Here is a 24,570-nt window from a genome sequence, read left to right on the forward strand (position 1 = left end):
AGATAGCTAATAAACTTGTTCTTGAAAATAGCAAATCGGACTGTACATTGACCCGTTAGGATAAAACCCGTTGTACTTTATTAGTTCCTAACTCTCCGCTAAGAGTCACTGTCTTCTATAGAAAATCGAGGTCGTAGTACGACTCAACGACTAGTTAGACGGCCTTTATTTTCTAATGATCAAGGAGAGAGATGAATCTAGTAGCGACATAACCTGGTCGTACATTTACAATAATTAAGTAGTTAAACAACAATTGAATAAAACAATCGCTTCAAACATGGCAAAACGTGCCTATCCTTATGACGAAGATTTACTACCGCAGATAAAAGTACATATAGGACAAAAACAAGTGGATAATGGTGTGTCCAAGGATGAGCGGATGAAGAAAGTTTATGGTGAGATTGTACTTAGTTTTGTAAGCCTCGTTGATATTCAATTTCAATATGAGTTCTATACATACTATATAAATAATCAAATGCAACAACTGATACATATAGTATATATTCATGAAATACATTATATATATATATATAATATAAAAGTATAATTACCATTATACTCAATAATTATAAACTTGGTTGTGCAATGCTTTATTTTTATCTCAATTGAATTTTCTAGATAAAACTTTGAGTCTGCTTAAGGCAGGTTCAAAAGCACTGTCACACAAATTGAACAAATCTGCACAAATAGATCCTATAGACTTACCTTCAACTCGACTACCAGTTTCTTGTAAATTAAAATCTGCATCCAATCTGAAACAGATGCTGTTGACTAACAACTTACAACTGAAGGTCAGCGATAAGATCATTAATGTAAGTTTCTTGTAACCGTCAAAATTTGAAGTTTCTTAATATATGGGCTTTATAAGTTTCTGCTAGATTTATTTAATTCCAGGATGTACGAGTAGATCTATGTGGATGCTGTAGAGTGATAGACCAACTCACAATAAATAGATGTTATTATTGTGATCAAATATTATGTAATTCTTGTCTATCTGCATGTGCTAAATGCTCAGAAGTGTTTTGTCAAAATTGTTCTCTATCCATGTAAGTTATAAATCACTAAATATATTTTTCTTAGCAGTTTGAAATATGCATAATCTGTAATTGTAAATATTTTTTTATTAGATATAATCAAGAAGAACAAAGTATGTGCCTCAATTGCTATCGTCAAAGAGAAAGAAACATTTTTGTGGTAAAATTTTAATAACTAAAACTCTTATGATTTTATTATGTATTATAATTTTATTATTTTTTGATTTTGTATGTCTTTATATTATTATTACTTAAATTATATTATTAATACTTAAATTATTATTATTAACATTTAATGATATAGGAAAAGTTCTATTAGCATAATTCTCTTTACTTAAATATTAAGATTAAAATATTTTATAATTTAAAGTATTCTAAGATTTAAAATATTCTATTTGTATTATATATTATTGTATTTTATTTTTATGTATTATTTATGTTATAATTAGTGAGATATTTTATATGTATATGTATATCAGGTGGTTGAGAAAGATTTTATTGAAATAATTAAAATTAGAAAACAAATTTATTTAAAAAATAATGTTTTAATTTCTAAAAAAATATTAATAATTTTTAGCTCTATGTTTATAAATGAATGTTAAAAAAGAAGAAAAAATAAGTTTTCATTGCTTTAGAAATTGAATTAGAAACTTGTATATATACAAAGAATGTTTTTTTCTGAATTATATATATTGTCTTAACATTATCACTCAAACTGCTACTACTTCACATATAAATAAAAATATGTTACATGCATATTTTAGAATAATGTAAATATAATATTAATATGATATAATGTAATATGTATATCATTTGAAAAAAATAAAAAGAGTTGATTTTTTATATGTAATTATCGTTTTCTTGACACCTTTTGTTAAGAAACAAAATAGGAAACAATATTACATAAAGTATTTTATTATTATCTGTATTATTCAAAATAATTTTATTAAGTTATATTGACGTGTATATATGTATGTGTAATATTAACGTCATATATAGAATGATAAATTTTCAATAGCTTTGTGAGCGCGCGCATATATATATATATATGATTTTTTAGATAGGGATATTAAAATTATTTAAATTGGGAAACCTTATTCACAAAAATAAATATTAAAATTAGCGCGCCATAATATTGCTCGACTAAAAATCGAAAATTCTTACAGATTTCTATTGGCAATACTGGCGCGTTATTACGGAAGTGCCGATAGTATTCGAATAATTTCCTTGGCAATACGTCGCTTCGATCAATCACGTCCGTTAGTGATCTTCCGGCATTTATCAAAGAACGTGGAAGGTAATATCATCAAAAGACGTATCAAAAATTTCTCAATTTTCGAGTTATGATATTTCATATATTTCACAACGTATAATAAAATATACCATAGAATCACACTTCAGACGTTTCAAGAGTGTCATTTGTCATCTAACTACAGTGCAACCACATACAATTGCGTACGATAGAAAAGCGCCGTGTCAATCTCGTAAGTATTCCTTTTATCGATATTTGTTACTTACCTCATTTTTATCGAATAAATGCGTAGAAAATTAATACTTTTGCGGGAACTGCGTTGCAGAATGGAAAACATAAGAAAGTTAAATCTTTTTCCTGGAAAAGAGATGTCTTTGCATTGTACACAGCAAACTGATCTTCCACAGATAAAAATTGGACAAGGTAATGTCGTATGAAAAAAAAACAAAAAAGATAAATCAGATAAGATAGGATTGTATAAAAGAATAAATAATTGTCTTTTCAGATATAATTTTCTTTTTTCAAAATGACAGTAATTTAGTCTCCTAAAATACTTTTTACTTAAATAAATTTTTTTTATAAAATTCGCTGTACTAACAGTTTACATATTTTTAATATTACATGAAATATGTTTCTCTTATTTGTAGTGGATGAAACTGGAATGAACGAGACTATGGTAAAATTAGAAACAACTGCATATAATCCAATAGTGAAAACAGATACCAATGTTAATATATATTTGGATCGCAAGGAATGGAAAAATGAGTCTTCTCAAATTTATGAGAACAAGATTGTAAAACATAAAGAAACAAATGTCTCTGTAAAAGATGATATAATGTTCACAGAAGAAAAGTTTATTGTTACAACAGGAAAATTGACAAGTAAAGTAAACAGAAAAGTAACTGCCAGAAAAAGCAAGAAAAATAATCAGTTGGTAGATGATAAAAAGGAAAAGAAAATAAAACCTAAAATAATGAAACAAAAGGCTCCTGCAAAGAGATCAAACAAGAGTTCACCAAAAGTGGTAGATGCAACCAAGTTTCTTATGCAAGAGAATAAGGAATCAATGGAAAACAGAAAAAGTGAGCTGTATAAAATTAATTCTCAAGGATGCTGTAAATGTACTTTGCCTCCATTCACATCCATGAAATTTGAAAGCAAGATGTGTGACACAAAGTTTTCATGCCCAAGTGTTGTAAGTCAGCAGGAATCTTATCAATATGATTTAGAAAATAATACAAATGCATTGCAACAGTTGGATTATAACAACTTGAAATATCGATCAAGTAATGTCAATACGAATCAACAAGTAATGTCAGTAACCAACTCTTGGATGACAGCACCAAAATGCAATGAGAATTTTGTGTCAAACAGTATCAACAATATACCGACTGAACCAGGACAGAGCAGCTACATAAATGATAAACATCACGCTTACACTATTGATTACAATTGGAAACCAAATGAAAATCTATACTTTAACTCTGTCATCAATTCGACAGATCCTTACAAGTTACTTCCAGAAAATAAATTTCATTGTCCGTGCAATACTTATGGTCCAAATTGTATATGGAACATGTACATGGAGAATTTTCCAAGAACGAACGCTACGTTCCAACAAGCAGCAAATATCACTTCGAATTCTATACCGGTTAACATCCCGAACAACTTCTTGAATTCTGCTATGACGCCATTTAATCCCTTTCATTATTATCAATCGCTACTAACAGACGATAGTTTCAAGAAATTATACTACAAAAATCTCAACAGTGGGTGCGAACTCATGATGAAGGAGAATATGATGCCTCTGCTTGACAACCGGTATCATATGAATTCTTTGATGTTTCCGAATAACAGCGTGAATATTCCATCCACAACTTCTACATGGTATAACACATCATCGTCGAGTTCCCTTAATGCGAGCACCTCGGCAATTTCTAATGCGAGCAAAACACAATTCAAGTACGAGCAATATCCATATTTCGACAATCATTATAACCCAGATGCGGCGAAAGTAAGTGTATATAACGATCAATGGCGAGAAAAGGATCATTTGATTTCATATGCGAAATCAGAGAAGACATTTGCTATCGACACATACGAATTGGATCCTTACAAAGTTGATAACGGATTGATGGGTACTTCTATCCACCAGGATAGTGTAGCAACTAATATGGATAACAATATGATATCTGACTTTGTGAATTATTCTTCTGAGACGAGCATAGTTGATATGTCTCAACAGTTAGACACATCTGGTATATATATACTAGAGACAAAACACTGATATTCGAATCTAATAGATATTTTTTTAACATTGTTTAATTTAATATTTCAAATGTGATACATTTAGAAAGACAATAGTTTTATTTTTTAATATTTACGTTAAAGATTTTTTTTAAAGAAGTTTTATACAAGTTCATTTCACTTGGAAATAGAAAAAAAATAATTTGGGAAAATATATATATAATTTATTTTTTTTTATTGAAAAATATACTTTATATCAGCATGCATGCAGTAATTCTTTCAAATTAAAAAGAGAAAGTTTCAGTTATACAGTGTATATTATGAGTGTATATATGCGTGTACAAATATATATTTAACACAATACATACACATACATACATATATACATATAATTGACTTGTATAATTGTTAGCACAGTAATGCGATGCTAGATTAAGTATATGTTTATTTGAAAGACTGATATAAAAGTTTCAATTAGACATATGTATAAATATGTCGCACAAGATTTTCTCTTCTGCAGTTTCCTTTTTTAATTTTTGTACGTTTCATATAAGATATACATTTTATGCTTATTTTATACGTTAATTTTCATAAGGTAAAAAAGAAAAGTAATATATAATCTCACATAATAAATATATTACAACGTACGAAGGGCGCATTGACTTAAAACATTTATAATATATTTCAACGAGAAAAATGTACATCCTTCGAAATACCAGATGGATACCAGACCTCGTCTGATATTCAAATTAAGTACATGTGATGCATGGAAGACTACTGATAAGATCTGTATTTGTTAAAGAGACCATTAACGGCAGTAAAAAAGAGGAAGTACTGATACCTTGTTATATATTGATAAATTTGCAACTAAATTATTGATGCACGCAATAAAAGTTACATAAGTCACGGCGCGTTTAGACATGAAGATCACTCGTAAAGACGCACGAAGTGATATTCGTGCGAATTTGTTAGCATTTCCGAGATATAATATTTTTTTCTAAAGTGACAGAAGATACATGTGAAAACACAATGCATGCAATCAACATGACGAGATTATACATGCGCGCGACATACACATACACAATACACACGCACACGTACACACATACACACACATACGAGAAGTCATAAGAGAATATCATTTCAGTCAGCTTGACTATTTACAATATCTTCTGTTAACACTGTAGAATGGGAAACGTAATACTAAAGATGTTTTTTTTTAACGATTTAACGAAGTATCAACTTGACAAAATAAAAATGTTTGTCGAGTGCATTTTCTTACAGCCAGTGAGATTATACGGCAGTAATGTCCATCGGGTCCTTTGCGTTTTTGCGATACTTCGAGAAATCGACAGCCAAATCAATCTCATCTACCTCCTCGCCAAGGAGATGTCCCTCTATATCGAGTTTTGATTTCCCAAATATTCTGCAAATAAATTTCACGGTGCCAGAAAGTTCGCTAACAATTAATGGGTGAAAGAGCATGTCACACGTGCAATATTCAGCTACAAATAGTAAGTAGAGAAGCGATTTCAGTTAAATTATTAATTGTTAGACCCGTCGCAGATGTTATCACACTCATAATACTGATTGTACAAAACTTCAAGATAGTAGCAGTAGTTAGATGCGTTAGGTGCAATATGCCACTGTAATTCTTCATGAACCGCATATGTAAGAGAAATAATATATTCAATGTTATTGATGTTGATTTTGTGTTTTTATAAATGCTCCCACGTTCAGCAGTTGATTTATTTGTTATATTTTCTAGTGGAAAGACAGTATGATCTCTTAAACAGGAAATACATGAAAGTAACATGCGAATGAAAGGTGATCATTAGTAAAAAAAAATGAATAATTAAAATTAAGTAACTTCATATATTCTGAAAGAATATACGAACATTTATTTTATTTACATAATATGTGCACAGTAGACAATCTCAATGTCTACGATACAATATAACCAATAGTTTACGAAATATTGTACAGCAGTCTCCGTTGTGTCGTTCTCTTTACACGATTTGTTTATTGTATGTATAAAATACAATATTTACAGTAAAAGACATTCTCTCAACTCGATAATATAACGTTGATCGTACAATGCTTTTCTCAGTCTTATATTGTTTTAAATAACAAGCTAATTTCTACAGAATAACAAACGTAATTTGATATTTTCCGGAAAGGAAAAATTATGAACAGAAATTGATGACAATCGACAGCATCAGCCTACTCTAACGGTCGATGATTACAAAATAATTTAATCGTGTAATTTCAAAAATACTTTTCACAAAAATATTTTTCACAGCCTATTTGTTGTTATTCACACTTTCTAAGGAACACATTAATTGGATATAAGCATCCGAAAAATGAACGGAATACATTAAATTACTCGTACTCAAAGAATCGATTTCTGTTCATCGCGAAAATACACGCGATAAAAAATCATAAGCAATTCAACGATATACAGGGTGAGGACAAAGTTGTTCAAATTAATTGGTAGAAAAAGGCGGTGTAATAAAAAATTGGGATTTCTGTTTAAGAAAAGTAATGATCAGTGAGTATTTCGAAAGTGGTGCCATTTGTAAACAAAATGATATAGTTGTTTTATGTCTCCCTTGAAATCATACAACTTTTGTTCGAAACATTTTTTTCTAAAACGTTTGATTTTCGAGATATTTTATATCTCGAACCGGGACTTTTTCCTCACCCTGTGTATTTAGCAATATTAAGTATCTCTTAAATATAAAATGCTTTCTTTCGATTAGTTGCGCTTGATTCCCATCGGTTAGTCACGCTTGAGTTCTTGGGTATTATTTGTATAAGAAACACCGATCTTCCGGTGAGTAGTAAGGAAGAACGTTATATTATGTTAATATAGAAGACTTTGTTGAAAGAATTAATTGCGTTAATGCTGTTCTAGCGGTGAAACTTCTAATCGAGCATATAGAAAATATATTCTCATATTTTCAACAATACGCGACCAAACCATTTCATTCACAAGTGGAAGAAAATCGGCGAATTGCGCGAGATCGCTTCGCAAACATGAGCGATATCATGAACAGCGTTAATGCACACGAAACAGTTAGTACAACCGACAGAAATGACAAACGTTCTTCATGTGATGGATTCAAAATAGATGGATTTATTCCATACCATATCAGGCAACGGAATTATTACAGTCCTGCGAATATTCCGAAAACACCATACCCGTGTGCTCATACCTGGATAACGTGGAGGTCGACCTGTGGATGACCGGCATGACCGAGTCGTCCAATCCACGATGGAGAGATATCGTGTCCATGTCGATCATCTGCGCCGTAGAATGGGCATGCATAGCTGCTAAGTACTCCGGAGTCTCCAGAGTGACTTTGGTCGGCTTGCGATAGCTATACAAAGCGAATTGAGACGCATTAACCACGACATTCTAACCGTTTAATCTTAAGTACTTGCTCTAATTGGAGCTTTGATCAATGTTCAGCACTTCATATCGTGAGAGTTCCAAATATCATACTATAATTGTAATTGACTTTCTGAACTTCTTTGCACCGCAGTAATCTCAAATATTGCATTACGATTAATTTGCAAAACAGACGAACAAATAATTACGAATCTAGTCTGATTAACACTACAATTTCGAGGAAAAGAGAGTATACTTACAACTTCAACAATAGAGAACTTCCTACTACTGACACCGAACTCAGAGCCATAGCTGCTGAAGACATCCATGGCTGCAGGAAGAAGCCGAAGGTGCTAAATATCCCGGCAGCTATGGGAATGCCCAGGAGATTGTAGATACTGGCGAATAAGAAATTCAATCTTATTCTGCGGACCGTTTTTCGCGATAAGTCTAGACACGCGATCACGTCCAGCAGATCGTTCTATGAGAAGATACAATGTTAGTATATGACAATTCTCGCAAGACATTTCGCAAGTCGCCGGTATTTATTGCACAAGTGCCTTTATACACAACGTACGCGCATCAAAACCACATCGGCAGCTTCCACAGCGACATCGGTGCCCGATGCGATGGCGATACCGACGTCCGATTGCGCGAGAGCGGGACTGTCGTTGACACCATCTCCCACCATAGCAACTCTCAGACCTTGATCCTGCAGTCTTTGAATCTTCGCCACTTTGTGCGACGGCAACACTTCCGCGAACACTCTACTGATGCCAACCTATACATCCCCAGAAAATGGAATCGATTAAAAAATCCACCGTATGATGCTGAGAACAATTGGTGAGGTCTCGTTCTCGTACCTGTCTGGCGATCGACGCCGCGGTCTTTCTATTATCGCCTGTCAATAGGATCACCTCTAAACCCATCTTCTTCAAGGTGTAGACCGCGAGGTGCGCCTCGGGCTTTACGGTATCGGCAACGCTAATCATCGCCACTAGGACGTTGTTGACCGCGGCTAAAACAGCGGTGTGCCCTTGATCCTCCTCGCTAGCCATTCTCACCTCCATCTCCTGCGGTATGTTGATCGCATTCCTGCGCATCCACTCCCTATTGCCGATGCAGACCTCATAGACATCGTAGGCAGTGTTTCGGTCGCCTTGGGAATCCGGACTTAACAGTAATTGCAGATCTAAATTTTGTCTCTCCTGCGACGAGGTCGCGATCGGTATTCTGTCAATGGGTACATCGTTGAGATTGTATGTGCCAGTTGGCACCGCGTTCATCTGATTCGCGTAATTGATGATCTTCTCGGACTTCAGCGCATCAGATAGAGCGGCGCTCAGGTGGGATACCTTGCATTTGAGGCCACAGCCGGCAACCGCTTGAAAATTTGTGCACTGCCCAGTAGTCTCCGATCCGATCGTGTCCTTTACATAGCGTACAATCGCTTCAAGATTAAAAAGAAAACTATTAATATTCGGGACATTCACACTATAGAGAAATGCTGAATATTGCTTCCGGGTTAAAGCCATGTTTCTTAGGAGTTCCAATGTTTCAATTCACTTCATCAAGAAAAAGAAAGCTGGCAATTATCTGATAATTCATCAGCGTCAAGTTATTCTATTTTTTGATGAAATGAACTGAAATGTCTACAAAAAGTTGAACTAATCCATGAAAAAAACACAGCTTCGGTCCGGAAGCCAAACCCAGTATCATTAAATGAATCATCACTGCGACTTCGATTTCAACAATCAGATTTCAGTATTGCGGAGAACAACAGACATGCACACACACATACACTCACCCGAGGCGATCGGATGTTCACTGTTAATCTCCGCCGTGCCGACGACAAGCAATAGTTTCACCAAGGAACAAATCCTCTCATCAACGAACATCCCGATCCTGGTGACGATAGGTACACCGTGCGTCAATGTACCAGTTTTATCGAAGACGATACATTTGACCTTGTGCGCATTCTCCAATGGCTCAGCGCCTTTAATCAAAATGCCGTTGAGCGCGCCCACTCCGGTGCCGACCATGACCGCGGTCGGCGTCGCCAGACCGAGTGCACAGGGGCAAGCGATTGCGAGTACTGCCAAGGCGCTGCGGAAGGCATATTGAAAGATGATTTCTTCACGGTTTATGCCGTGCTTGTCGATTTGGTCGTCGTGAGATATGGGCAGCTTCTCGACGTTCACGTAGCCGACGACGATCCAGATCACCAGCGTTACCACAGAAACTACTATGACCAGAGGTATGAAATAGCCGGCTATTTTGTCGGCCAGGTGCTGGATGGGCGCCTTGTTCGTCTGCGCCTCTTCCACTAGGCGCACGATCTGCGCCAGTGTTGTGTGCTCGCCCGTGTGCGTCGCGGTGATCAGCAACGGGCCGTTCTGATTGATCGAGCCGCCAATCACCACCGAGCCTTTCTTCTTTGCCACTGGCATGCTCTCGCCCGTGATCAAACTCTCGTCGCAGGTCGACTGGCCAGACAAAACGCGCCCGTCTACCGGCACTTTAGCACCCTGCACTACCTTCAGCACATCGCCTCGTTGCACCAAGTCCACGCTGATCAAACGCTCGGAGAGTATTTCGTTATTGGGTCCCAACGAGACCAGCACTGCGTCCGTAGCCTTCAAGGATAACAGTTTCGAGAGAGCTTCGGACGTCTTGCCCTGGAACGAAAGAATGTGCCTTTATAATATTTTCAATGAACTTATCATGTATCTTCTTGCAAAAGATTCTATTTGATATTTGAAGCTTCTACGGAGGAAGCGCTGGATTTGTCTTTCAAGTTAAAGTTGCATTTATTGTAAATTTGTTTCCAATCTTCTGTGATCTTTAAGATTGAGTTAAAAAATCGTAGCATAGATACCTTCGCCACATGTTCAAGCCATCTTCCTAGACTGATGAATACTAAAAGCATCGGCGGAGTGTCGAAAAACGTTTGTGGACTGACGTTCTGTTGCATTATCATGGCGGCGATGAGGACGGCGACAGAATAAAGGTACGAAATCGTAGTGGTCATTGAGATTAAAACGTCCATATTGGTCGAACGGTGTTTCAGAGCCTTGTAGGCTTGTACGTAGAAGTGCCAACCACCGAAGAACTGTGCATAAGAGGTGCAAACGGTTAGCTTGCGGCTAATCGAAAGTCTTACCTATAAAATAAGTGAGATCTTATATCCATACCTGCACTGGAGTAGAAAACATGAATAGTATTAGATTCTCCCAAGAAAGACCAGGTACTATACAACACATCTCTTCGTGTGTCTTGTGACCGACCGACATGACCAACATGAAATATGTCATCGCTATCATACACGGAACTCCAAAGATTAAAGACACTAAGAAAGCTGTTCGCCATTTGCTTATTTCTTCCCTGCGCAAAGTGCGAGCAACGAGTCATTAGAAAACCTTCGACGGCTAGTTGGGTAAGGTGTACGAGCATGAAGTGTGTACTCACTTTTGATCCAAGTAATCTCGATTCTCCTTGTCTCGATTGCTAAACAAACTGGCGGTGAAACCTAATTTATTAATACTTTCGATTATGTCTCTTACACCGGTCTTCTCCGTGTCGAATTTAAATTTCCCCCGCTGCGTCGCCAAAGCGACCACCGCCGTTCGTATGCCGGGTAATTTTCTCACAGTCGATTCTATCTTATTGACGCAAGATGCGCAGGTCATCCCCAGAATCTGAAATTAACTTCATCAAGAACGTGCGACGTTTCTTTCACGAAGAAGAGCCATGTCAGGATCGTATGTTTCTAACTCTGCACACTTTAAAATAAATATTTCGTGTTTCTCTTGTATCTACTGATACTATGTCTGGAAATTATGTTATTCTCTGGGCAAACGTGATCTCTTTTCAAAAAACGGAGAAGTAAAGATTTAATTTGAATTAAGCCGATATCTGAAATCTCTGAATCCAGCCTAAACTAAATTCACGCGGTCGCTTTACCTTTAATTCAACCTCTCCTTCACCAGTTCCGGGTTCTTCTATTAGAGACGTGGGGAAACCTAATTCCGATATACTGGAAGCAATGTCCACCGCTCTTATCTTATCAGGATCGTATGTGACTTCCGCTTTGGCAGCCATCAGTGCCACCAATATATTATTTATCCCATATAATTTTTTACAGTGCTTTTCTATCGCGGCAACACAGGAAGCGCAAGTCATACCCTATAAAAATAACAGCCTTGTTCCATATGACAAGTTCATGAACTCACTCTCAAGAGCGAGCAGAGTATAACGTACCGAAATATGCAGGAAGCACTTTGACCATTTTCCCTTCACATCACCGGCGCCATTCGTTTGCAATGACAGTTCCATCTTTTTCTGGTTGTTGTTAACAAACACGGTCGAAGATAGTTTCAGAACTTTGTCGTTCACTTCCTTCACGTATGCAATGAAACCCATGTCTTCAATATAAGTTGCGATCTGATCGGCTGTTACATCGCCGCTGCTGTAAGTAACTTTAGCTTCTTTAGCTTCCAGGCTGACATCCACGAATTTTATACCAGATTTTTCGGACAGAGCACCTGCGGAAGGAGAAACACGGTCTTTAGAGGAACTGTTCATTTACTAGATATTTAACGTTTCGACATATTATACTACATGAATGACATGGTATTTGAGATTACAATATGAACAGCAATTAAGAAAAATAATAAAGATAAAGAAATGTAAGATCTAAGAAAGATAAAAAAGAATTTAAGATCTAAAGAAATAAGAATCTCAGAGAGATAGAATTATCTTCATACTTAGAAACAATATAAAATATATATTTGGCAAATATTAATAATATATTTACTTATGCTACACACACACACACACACACATTGTGAAAAAAAAAATTAAAAAATTGAAATTTAAATATAAATATGTTATCAGTATCACCCGCAGATAAATACATATTTTCTCTTAGATATCTTTTCAAGAATCTTTAGTAGTCTAGAAGTTAACAGAATAGTTTTCTCTTTGATATCTCTTCTCTCAGCTTATATAATCAGCTTCCACGTACCGGTGATACTCTTCACGCACGACATACAGGTCATCCCGTCCACGTGTATGTTACAAGTGCTGACGACAGGCATTACGGAGGTGTCTTTGGTTTCGTTCTTCGCGACTTCAGACGCCGGCAAACTTGCGGTGAATCCCATATCCTCGATAGCATCCGCCAACTCCTGCGGCGTAGTCTTGTGCGTCTTATACTCGATATAGCCTGCCTTCTCCGCCAAGACCACCTTGATCTTGATGACATCAGGTCGCTCGCCGATCATCCCCTCGATGTTCCTCACGCAACTCTGACATGTCATACCCTCGATGCCGATCTTGATCTTGCTGGTTTCCGCGAGCTGTCCCATTTGGGAATCCGTTCGTACGCGCATCGAGTGCTCGACACCTTCGTAATCGATGTCATCGTTGCCGTCCCTGCAAAAATATTCGCGGGAAAAGTCAGACATTAAGCAGAGTAATCTTTTCGTTGCTATAACCGAATTTTGAAACGTTACTTTGACATTTGAGACTTTTGAGTATTGTTTGCTCAATTAAGTTATATATACACCTTATAAGTTGTATACCTAAGCTTAAAAAATTCATTTTGTATGTCAGAATTATTTAACTCATTTTTCTGTTTAATAATATATTTGAAATTCTTTAAAAAAAGAGATGGAACTATAAAGTGTCATTATTGTGAATATTTACTTTATAACGATGTGATTCTTTGATTATCTTGTCACGCATTAGAATTAAAACGCGCGAGATACCAAACTAGTCAAAAAAGTTCGGTTCAATCTTATTAAATCAGTTGAAATGAATTTTTCCAATTCGACAGTAACAGACACGCTCTCGACTGGTTCCTGTTCAGTTACACAGACAGATATCTGAGTTTTTTCATCATCTATCAACCGAACAGTTCCAATTGTCCTTTCTAGACAGTCTTATCGTGCGGGGATAAGATACGTGGAACTTGCTTGTTCCGCGAATAAACCGTCTTCTGATATCCTAACGTTCACCGTGAGCTGATCCGTCGTGGCATGATGGAATGCACCGGGGCCATACGCCAATCGGTTATCGCTGATTTCGTAAAAAATATATACGCCCCTTTATCTCCGGCGGCTCGCCGACGATAACGACGACGGTTGATGTCGACCGCGGAAGCGGATTCGCACGGATGTTTCAATGAGAGAAACGTTCTGTGCTACAGATCGCGGGCGAACTGAGACTCGCCCGGTACGAAATTAATTGCTTTATCATCTTAAACCGCGTACCTTCACGCGCGCACGATAAACGCCAACGAAATCATCTTGTTGGGTTTCGTCCAATTGTGCAAATCCTCACGCGAGAGACATCGACGGGCTGATTTTCCGAGTAAAAGACTTGACCGCGAATACCATACCGCATACAAAATTAATGGAATATATATGGAAAAAAAAAGATCAAAGAAAGTTAAGAATTAATATAACAATGAACGAATTGAATGCCTTAAAAGAAGCAAAGGTTCTCTGACTTTTATTGATTAAATTCGGTCCTGAGACTTTGATTCCAAACCGCGACCGATACTTTTCCAATTAGTAATATATCGATAAAGACTTCTTCAATTTTTCTATCGTTCATACATTTTTGCTTGTCTTGAGTCTTAATGTAGCAGCGGTGAATTAAACAGCGATAAGAAATTATCTCGAGATTGAAGCACGCACAAGAAACTGTCTCTGAGATTCGTTTCTCCTCATCGGCGATGAAGAAATGCCCGTAGTCGCGAAATGACTCGAATTTACTAATTATCGCAGGCTTACCAGACGCTGTCGTTAGTGTCGTGAACTTCGTTAAGGAGAGGCTGCTTGTCCTCGTCCTTCATCATCCTTTCAACCCGTTCTTCAATACTATCGTGAATTCTTAACGATAACGTTTAAACGTTCTTATCGTTCGATTTCAAGCACGCTAGATAAGCCACGACTAAACTAACGTTTGAGGCAAAGTTCAGACGACTTTAAAATTCAATGGAGTTATTCCTCAAATAAAATACAATCAACGATATGATAATGGCACGATCGTAAGAAAAAAGTAAAAAAAAAAAAAACAGACCACGATCAGTTTTCCAAAGTGTCGTCGTATGGGAGATCTCCGGAATTTGCTGGGAAAATCGCCAGTTCCGCGAAACGCGCCTAGGTATTTCTCTACCTATGTTCTATTTCCGAGAATGATAAATTCCTGGCAAATTTGTTCAGTACAACGAAACGAACAAATTATCATGTATTAGTGCAGATAATAGATACGCATTTTACAAATAATGCGAAACGGTGAGCGCGTGCGACGCGGAAACACTCGAGCGAAAAATTCTAATCCATCGTCGCCGGTCTTATTCTCCTTCTTATGTCGTGATAAGAATCGCGACGATATCGCGTTGCATCCAACTTCAACCAGCGATCGTCGCAGCTTACTCCACCGAAACTGGCCACGGCGGCGATCCGATCGTCCTCTCTCTCCCTCTCTTTTCCTCGCGGAAAAACGCGAATTTCCGCGAGTACCGCAAAAGCTGCTTTGCTTTCTCAAATCGGCCGAATCGACACGTTGATTTTTCGCGACAACAAAAGCGACGCTCCAGAAAACAGGCGGCGTCGAGTGGGGCCGAAAAATACACACGATACTCGCACGGAATTGATATCACAGAGCGACTGATAATCGCGGTAATCGATGATCGACGACCACCCCGCGCACGGCTCGCTTTTGCCCACGGCACTTCTTCCGTCGGCCGAGAGAGGATCGTATAAGAGCTGGTCGACGAGTACTGTGCTGGGGATACACGCGCGACAATGCTCTTTCGTCGTTCCTCGAGAAGGCGTAGGAAGCACCTCGCTCGATGAAGAACGGAATACTTGGAGTTCCACGGATCGAACGGCTGCCTGTGAGCTCTCGGCTATCTTAATTGTTCCAGCGCGCAAAATTTTCCCTCGGCCGCTCACATTTCCGTCCCACCGGAGAGTGATTTTTGTCGATTGACGTCAACCGTTCGGTATTGATTCACACTCTGCTTACGGGTACGTGTGTGTATGCATTCCGACGCGCGTGTTACGACGATTATTGAAATGATTGAGGTAAAAGACCAACATAACGTGCGCACTTGGTTACTTTGTTATCCACTCGAGCACAGCGATTAGGTCCGTTAGTGTAACTGAATCGCCTGGGGACCAGAAAACGTCTCTCTTATCTGCGGGGACGGGAAGATTATTAATCAGTCGATTACTCCCAGTCATCTCAATCGAGTTTCGATACAGCTGAATGCTCGAACGAATTTCTTCACTCGCGCTTTCTAGTGTTCGATTAGCGTCGAACAAGTGCATCTTGTTTTGCATCACGTGGCATCACTTATTCGCTGATTCGATCGATCGAAATCTCGTGCGAGAGTATGTGCACATATGAATATTTTATTCAGATTTTTATTAAAATTTTGTGAATTTTTATGCGTATATTCGGGGTTTCGAGGCAGTTCGAACATTCTCGATGTACTTCGAAATGCAGCTGATGATCCGATCAGCTGCGGATGGTATCGAGAAAAAAATACAGAGATGCCGTTTCTCGTCGGCAATTTTTTGTCTGCCGGTTCCCGTTGCCGGTTGCCACTTGGACGGAGGAGACTTTCTTCTAGGCGAATCAGGTTAAATTATCTTTCTTTCAAGTCTCTGTGTTGGGTTAATTTGCAGGACGTGCGCGCTCAGACCGCGCTATGTGCGCACGTGTCCATCGAGTAAATAATTCTTTATCGTCGTGACGTGTGTAAAAAAGAATCTACTCGAAAGTTACAACGCTATTGCGGAAGAAATCGTTATCTATTTCATCAATATTCATTACTGAATAATAACAGTTTTTTTTTTGCATGATAAACGTTCTACGACAAATTTAAAAGGCAAAAGCAAGTTTCGTATGCCGCGACGCTGCGCGTGCAATACCCATAAGATTTTTCGCAATCTCTTACAACTACCAGATGGTATGGCGTACATTATCTCACGACGAAATCTCAAATTAAACAAAAAAGAAGGCGCGTACGATAAGTCGAGCATTATCGATGTATCTAACCGGCGACGGTTGTCCGTCACGATGCGTATGCACTGTGCGCAACAAAGCGTCGAACAAGTGCATCTCGTTTTGCATCACGCGGCACCACTTACTCGCTGATTCGATCAATCGAAATCTCGTGCGAGCGTATGTGTACATACGAATATTTTATCCAGATTTTTATTAAAATTTTTTTGTGAATTTTTATGCATATATTTGGCTTCGAGGCGATTCGAACACTCCCGCGATGCGCTTCGAAATGCAGCTGATAATCCAATCAGTTGCGTTCCGGATTGTATCGAGAAAAAAGAATTGTTCAAACCGCTCTGAAACTCAGTATGCACGAGTGAAAAAATTGATTAAAAATTCAATAACACATTGAAATGAAATGTACACACGCGGAATATAATATGTGCACGACATAGGAACTGCCGATCTAAATTTAAACGACTGAACGTGAAAGTTGCTGCGGTTTCAATAAGGGGCTTCACGCTTTCCGCTCGTGGAACTTTCGTTCGTCGAGTTCACGTGTATATTTCGCGTCCACATGTGTGCGTCGAACCATGACACGAAAGGAACTAACTACGCCGATGACGTCGAGATAATTATGTCGCCCCGATATGTGCTCAAGATTCCTTATAATTCGTGAGAAATTATCAGACGGAATTCTCACGCGTCGTTGCAACACCAACTATTAGACGCAGATATGTCTGCGATGAATATGAGAGTGAATATCACACGAGATGTAGAATGCAATTTTATGCACAAGATGCGAGATTTAATACCGCGAACTTTCACTGGTAACTCGCGCTCAGTCCAGAGATCGTCTAGATTTGTACAGTCGCAAAATTCACTCGCAAAATTATGTTGTCAGAAATCTCCGATCGTTCAATTTATTTCTTTCTTTTTTTTTGACTCGATCATATATTGAAAGGAAACAAATTATCCATCAACCAAGCGACAGAAAGAAATTGTCAAGCAACTATGAAGTAGTTGTAAAATAATTGTGAATTGTTGTGAGTAAAGTAACGCAAAGCATTCGCCTACTTGTATCCTAGAATATAGCTGGTTTACCGTCGAAGGCAGCAAATTGAGCTGAATTCTTTTTAGACCGACTCGATACAGAATAAAAAATTTAACGTGTTTGACCCCCTTTTCACGGTAATTTGGCGCCGAGGTAAAAAAATTCTTTTCCACATGAACAATAACGATTAGCGTCGCAGAAACAGTACTGACCCGAGCAACCTTGCATTTTCCCGAGGTGTCGAGTAAATTGCATCGTCCACTGGCGAAATGGCAGCTAAATCGCAATAGCTCAGCTTCATCCGATGAACCAAAGGACCTCTGAATCTCCGCATCGTCGCGTTACACATTGAACACCGCGATACTATGCGATAACTCTTCCATACGTCCGACGAATTTGCCGCGCGATATCGCACATTATTGATGCATCGCGCTTAACCGTCTTCCCCTCGACTGCCCGAAGTCTCAATGTAATCTCACTTCGACGATCTGATTACAGCAATTTCGTATTGTTGCTGCAGAAGCGAATCAACGGACAAGAATCAAGCGTGACCGCGAGCCACGATAATTCGCTAAAATAATCGCTGCTCTTCCGCGAGCCTAACACGGAAATGAACTGAACTCTGAGGACGAGACAGCAGGTTTCCGGCTTCCTAGGTCCACCGTCGTTATCACAACCTCGTAACGCTCGAAATCCCGTCAAATTCACGATGCGATACGATACCGCGAGAGACACGAATTTTCCATTGAATAAACGCAAAAATAGACGCGTTTATCGCGGATATAACGTAAAATACGGTAAAATACGGTAAGAATCTTATTCAACGCATCTCTCGCATGTCCAGATAAAAAAGCGCAATTCGCCGCGATCGGGGATTCTCGGGATAAGCAAGGGCAACGTGCTGCGGCACTGTGATACTTTATTACGCGAGAACGGCACATGCTCGACGAACGCGAGCTGTCACAAGAATGGATGTCCGTCACAACCAAGTGGGCCCGAGACTCTATCTGGCCCACCGTTGGGAGCCAGGTAATTATGACGTGGTCGAGGGAGAGAAAGGCGTGCCGGATCGCGCCGGAAGACCTTCCGCTGCTGAGGTAGAAGGATACTTCATGCTGCTCGTAACGTGCATGTCGCTGTTTAGTGACGCCAGCAAGAGAGGGAGGAAAGGAAGAGAAACGTCGCACACTTACTTATTTGATAAACTGTAACTTGAAACTCCGGTACATGGAGCTGCGATTCGAGTTTTAAGGGAATTAGAGAATATGTTTATCAGGTGCTCGCGAACGCTGCGTTCCCAACCAGCAGGTCTGTTCTTTAACAGTAACGTCCTTATTGGCGCGTTGTTTTTGAGTATCTTTTCTACTGCATATTACATCTGCGTATGTATGTAGCGATAACGACACTCGCGTTGAAAGTTATACCTACAGTTATATCTACAGGCGAGAGCTTCATATTTCAGAGTTCGATTCGCGCACGAGCCGCTCGCGTTGTCGAAGCTGAAGAGGTTAGTTTGTTAACATCATGCAAACAGCGAGAGATAACGAGAGTAATTAAAGAGACGTTTTATTTTGAGATCGCCGTGTTTTCTCAGGTCGCCTGGAAATTCTGAAGTAATACCGATAAGAGACGCTCCAATTGAGTTCTCACTTTCCGGAAAAAGGATCGCACGCGCGCGCTCTTATCATGCGTTTGACAACGTGAATTTGATGCCGGATATTTATAGATAACGAAATACATAACCAGCCGATTCTTTGCGGAAACGTTAAGTAGGTTTTCCCTCGATAACGCCCGCGAGAACGTCTACGAGTAACTCAACCAATCTCTCCCTATCGAGAATTTAATCAAACCTTCAATTGTTCCGTGATATCTCGCGATCTTCAATATCTCCGATTAAAGCGTCGATCTAATAAAAAATTCGGCTCAATTTTCTACTTTCTTCAGAGATAAACGGATATATCACTCTTCTACGAGCACTGCCAAAACATTGGCGAAGAGTCACATCAGATAACGACGGCAATTAACACTTTATTCCCTTATTTATCTACATGTTTATCCATAATTCACACGTAAGGCTTGTTCGCTGAAGCGGATTGCACTTTTTGTTTTTAGACTGAAGCAAGTATATAATTCAATGTTAACGAGAAAAGGAATAAAATTATAGCAGTAGCTAATCTAAAACGAACAGGCCTACAGACAGATCAACAGATTTATCTATATTTTATCGTCGAACACGATAAAGCGAAATTTAACTCGAAATTTGTTTTTAACGACTCGAACCGAACCTTCGATGACAAAGATGCATCGCCACTATAGTCGCGTTCGCAAGCACGATCTTACTTAATAGCTATTAAACCGCGAAGGCTGAATGTAATTCATTGCCGCGGGCGCTATTTCTCGCGAGACAACGAGGATCACAATACAACATGCTCGTGCTTAATAAAGCAAGAATGGTCAGTAGGAACAATTTCATTTCATCGCGACCGTACCATCCGGAGTTTACTTTTGGATGAAAATCCGCTTGGACATCCTCGCATTAACGCATAATTGTACGAACAAATCGATGAACGTCGATAATAATTTTTTAAGTACGAAAGACTACACGAAATATTAAAAATGAATATATAAATATAATATAAATAACCATCGATTGACTCATCCTCTAACTTGTCTCGCTTGTTAATCGCGACTTTACGAGCGCATTCGCACGGAGAAAAAGTGCTGTTGTTCATCGATATAGTTGGTCAACAACGCCATAATCGAAGTAAATCTTCATGATTCACAACAGCGATATTATTGGAACTAAGCAAGTTATTAAAATGATGCTACAATGTATCAGCTCTAATAACATTGTTATCGAGGAGATCAAGAAGATTCACGCCAGCTATTGACCACCTCTATTGACGCAGAACTCTGTTTTCTCTCGTGCAAATATATAATAACGTGCAGAATCTCGCGCGATAATAATGTTCCGCGTCATCAAATTAATTCCTCCGTTCCTCTCTTTCTCTATCAAGTGAAAATATATCGGATATCATAACGTAATTATCGATGACACGAATAAAGCGTGATTCATCTCATGGACGAACATCGATCACGTACGCGCGGGAAATCCTGGAAAATACTGTGAGAAGCAGCACAATAACTTACCGGAAGGAAGGAGTGTTGACTAACACTTTGTATTTCCACGTGCCCTGGTATAGCCTTCGTATCATTTTACGTCGCTCGAAGACTCGTACGTATCGGTTGCTGGGTCTCTCGAGTACGATCAACGCGAATTTTCCACACGCGTCCCCCGAATTTTTGCGTCACGAGCTCGCACACGTTTTACCTACAAATGTGCGTGCATTTGCAAGTTCCCCTATTTTCTCGATCTCCCAACCAAATTCTCCTATCTCTCCTTTTCTTCCTATCTTCCTCCCTCCCTCCCACCCTCTCTCTCTCTCTCTTTCTCTGAATCTCACTCTCTCTTAAACACGACACGATCTCAACGTAATGGTTTCATAACGGAGCCGTCACATATTTCACGCGAATTATTACCGGATTTAATCGCACGCTGATACGGCAACGTGGAGTTCCACGCTTCGTGCACGATCAAACACGGCGGACAACGGAGCAGCTGTTAATACATCCAGAGGAGTTTCGCACCGCCAGCACGATCAGCGTGTGTTCCGATCGGATGCGACGATCTACGGGACTCCGATTTCGATACGCGATCGGCGCTCCGTTTACGAATTAATACCGCGAGACGGAAGGGGAGGGGGGCGATAATATCCTCGCGACCTTGTTATCAAACGGTGTCACGTTTTCACGCCACGTCAGGACGATGTGCATGAGGTACGCTCATAATCGGAGAGTTTGACTACAATTAAATACGACACCGTATCGTTAAGAGGATCGACACGAGCAAACACGCGCTGCTCCGGTTTCGGTAAACTCCGAATTATATAGCGCGCAAAAAGGTAAAGTTGTTGCGGTTTTCCTTAGATCGTCGCGGATAAAAGCGCATACTGGATCGATACCGGTGTGTTTTATCCATAAAATCTGTATCAGACTAGGTCAACGAAGATCGAGGACCGCGGATTGGAACTCGACTAATCGGGGCGAGGCCAGCCAAGGTGGAAACTAGTTTCGAATTTTAATCTTCAACCCACAACCCTTGCTGTAGAAAACGCAATTTGACGGATTTAATACGTTGACCGCTATGCTGATTTCCTTGATTATTTCAAGGCTCAGTCCAAGTTTCAATCATCAAAGTTACGATAAATAAGAGTATATTCGCTAGCTTGTGTTTCATTGGCTCTCTACTAGTTTTTTTACGTACAATTGAAAATTCCAATTTATAAAAAAATTAGGAAATATATAATTATCTAATTTCATCATATAAAAATGTTGAATATAATAAATATAAGCAAATTTAATGTAGTAATGAATAGAATATAAATAAATTAGTGAGACATGACAATATTCGGTCACCGGTGGCAGTCAACGTATTAACAATCCGACCGCGATAAGTTGTCTTCAGGACGTGGGAAACGTCCGGAGAGTCCGTTTCCTGAAAACCGAAGAGTCCCGAAATTTGCATTCGCTTTATTTCGACGACGGAGAACTCGCTGGACTATCCGTACACACACCGCACCAAACAACTGAGTGCTTCCCAGGCAAACAATTGCTTCTCAACTGATAATGTTTGGCTTGCTGATAATGTTTGGTGGGTAATTTAAGGTAATTTCTTGCGTTATCCGAAGGAATTATTTAGTGAGTGATAACTCGAGCGCAGCCAATACAAGTGAACTTCTCGTGAGCCCCGAGCGACAATTAAAACAATTACATCGAGACTCTCAGATTAATAGCCAGGTTGATATTATGTATGCGAATTATGACAAGCTGCAAATCATGCGGCTGCCTGAGATAAGATAACTCAATGGCAAAATTTCCCTGTTTTTTCAAGTTGCAAGGATACTTTTTATGGTCACATCCAAGGACTGAAATATCATATACATCATAGATTCAATCGAGAAAATCAGATCTAACTCTAAACTTAGATCTGGATATCTTAGTAAAACAAGTTTCAAGTAACAGATATTAATATGACCCGGAGGGACTAAAATCAATGGCATGATCTTAGATTAGTTCTGCATGACTTATCAGTGACGCTCTGTTTACCTAACATTCTTAAAATGTGTTTATTCAGAAACCAATTATAAAATTATTTAAATTCATTGGTCAATAGCTTAAACATGCTTATGCATGTAAACCCTCATGTCATAAAAAAGAAATATATTTCACTCACATTTTCTTTGCAAGTCTGTTCTCCATCCTGGCATCATCTGGCTGTATGCCTTGATGTCGCTCAATATCATTCTTCTTTTCTGTAGATAAAATATACACACTATACAATTATTTGTGACATTTAGCAGATGCCTTGGTTAGTTATATTTTAACTAGTTATTTAAATAGTTATAGTAGTTGATACAAACTAAATTTTTTTTTGTCATAAGCTTGATGTCGCTCAGTATTGATTTTTTATGCAAACAAATGTTGCATATTGAATAATTGTTTATGACATTTATAACAAATATATTATTTATGATATTAATAAGTAGAGCTAGAATTATACTTTAAATACTTATTTACATTATACCTATGATAATTGACAACTGCTGTTTAGATACTGAATTTATTAAACTATACGCTTCTTGTCTTGGTAAAGGATCCTGATTGACTTCTCGAGAGAAATTTTTCCATGCAATTTAAGATATGCATGACTGGGAATAATTATCGTAACGTATATTGTCCAGATAAAAAATCGACATACCTCCGTCAACATCCACATGGCTCACACTCCGTTGACGTTCCTCTATCTTCGCCGCTTCCATTCTCCTCTGCAAGCAGACAATGTTACAAGCACATTAGAGCGAATCATGCCAATCGTCTCACTGTCTTCAACATCTGACATACATATGATACGCACGTGATCACGCGTTACGCACAACATGTACAACAGAAGGCTATTGCTAAGAATGTATCATCGACAGAACCAACAAAGGTCACAGACACGCAGCTGTCTTTCGTCTACTTCCGGGTGCATCATTTGCAACGAGACAATGGTAAACGCACTTGCACACGCACACATATGCAGATACACGTGCACCTTCACGTACCATTCAACATATGGATCTCCCGCAGCTTTTCATGCGAGCACAGGATATAACCTGACTGGAGTCTCGCCTACTATTCTTCGATGCTCGACAGCGGACAATAGTCGGGACACGGCAGGACGATGCATTACTCGCGTGACCGTGGATTCGCGAACCTGCTCGCCGAGGAAGGTGGATTAGAGCGAATTAATTGTCACATATAACGAAAGCAGACAAACTTCGTCGGACTCGCATTGCCTGTCGCACCCTCGCGACTCCGAAATCATTCGAAATCACAAAGAAGCGGTGAAACGTACCGACGCGATCGCAGAACAAATGTGGAGTAAAGAAGAAGCGACAATGACGCGCGAAACGAACTCGTTGCGCATTCTCGCGACCGAATGTTGCAGCTGCGCCTCAGG

The 24,570-nt window shown here is 38.9% G+C and overlaps 2 protein-coding genes across 10 annotated transcripts; one reads left to right on the plus strand and one right to left on the minus strand.

The window, feature by feature from the left end:
* Positions 1-131: 131 nt before the first annotated feature.
* On the plus strand, positions 132-3,037 carry LOC105190437 (uncharacterized). Of its 3 annotated transcripts, none has more exons than XR_003114226.1 (7): positions 132-395; positions 619-812; positions 895-1,046; positions 2,201-2,331; positions 2,423-2,518; positions 2,612-2,709; positions 2,934-3,037. XR_003114226.1 is itself a non-coding variant. In XM_025306993.1 (5 exons), the coding sequence occupies exons 1-5, from the start codon at positions 278-280 to the stop codon at positions 2,243-2,245; spliced, it is 576 nt and encodes a 191-aa protein (XP_025162778.1). In that variant the 5' UTR covers positions 132-277; the 3' UTR covers positions 2,246-2,314. The 3 variants fall into 3 exon arrangements, 1 of the variants encoding a protein (XP_025162778.1); XR_003114227.1 differs by having other exon boundaries at positions 2,436-2,518; positions 2,934-2,948; XM_025306993.1 differs by lacking the exons at positions 2,423-2,518; positions 2,612-2,709; positions 2,934-3,037 and adding an exon at positions 1,128-1,194 and having other exon boundaries at positions 2,201-2,314.
* A 2,756-nt stretch (positions 3,038-5,793) lies between these two features.
* Positions 5,794-24,570, minus strand: ATP7 (copper-transporting ATPase 1). Of its 7 annotated transcripts, XM_011153201.3 has the most exons (16): positions 24,466-24,570; positions 24,173-24,324; positions 23,827-23,893; positions 23,302-23,380; positions 12,954-13,363; positions 12,188-12,471; positions 11,891-12,112; positions 11,396-11,625; positions 11,122-11,311; positions 10,806-11,039; positions 9,735-10,605; positions 8,791-9,377; positions 8,505-8,708; positions 8,188-8,408; positions 7,752-7,916; positions 5,827-5,959 (listed from the first exon to the last, which is right to left on the minus strand). In XM_011153201.3, exons 2-16 carry the CDS (start codon positions 24,173-24,175, stop codon positions 5,827-5,829), a joined length of 3,900 nt encoding a protein of 1,299 aa, XP_011151503.1. In that variant the 5' UTR covers positions 24,176-24,324; positions 24,466-24,570. The 7 variants fall into 7 exon arrangements, with proteins under 7 accessions (XP_011151501.1, XP_011151503.1, XP_011151502.1 ...); XM_011153199.3 differs by lacking the exons at positions 24,173-24,324; positions 24,466-24,570 and adding an exon at positions 23,983-24,166 and having other exon boundaries at positions 5,794-5,959; XM_011153200.3 differs by having other exon boundaries at positions 24,173-24,563.

The sequence above is a fragment of the Harpegnathos saltator genome, unplaced genomic scaffold (genome assembly GCF_003227715.2).
Source record: "Harpegnathos saltator strain DR-91 unplaced genomic scaffold, Hsal_v8.6 scaffold827, whole genome shotgun sequence".
Lineage (NCBI taxonomy): Eukaryota > Metazoa > Arthropoda > Insecta > Hymenoptera > Formicidae > Harpegnathos > Harpegnathos saltator.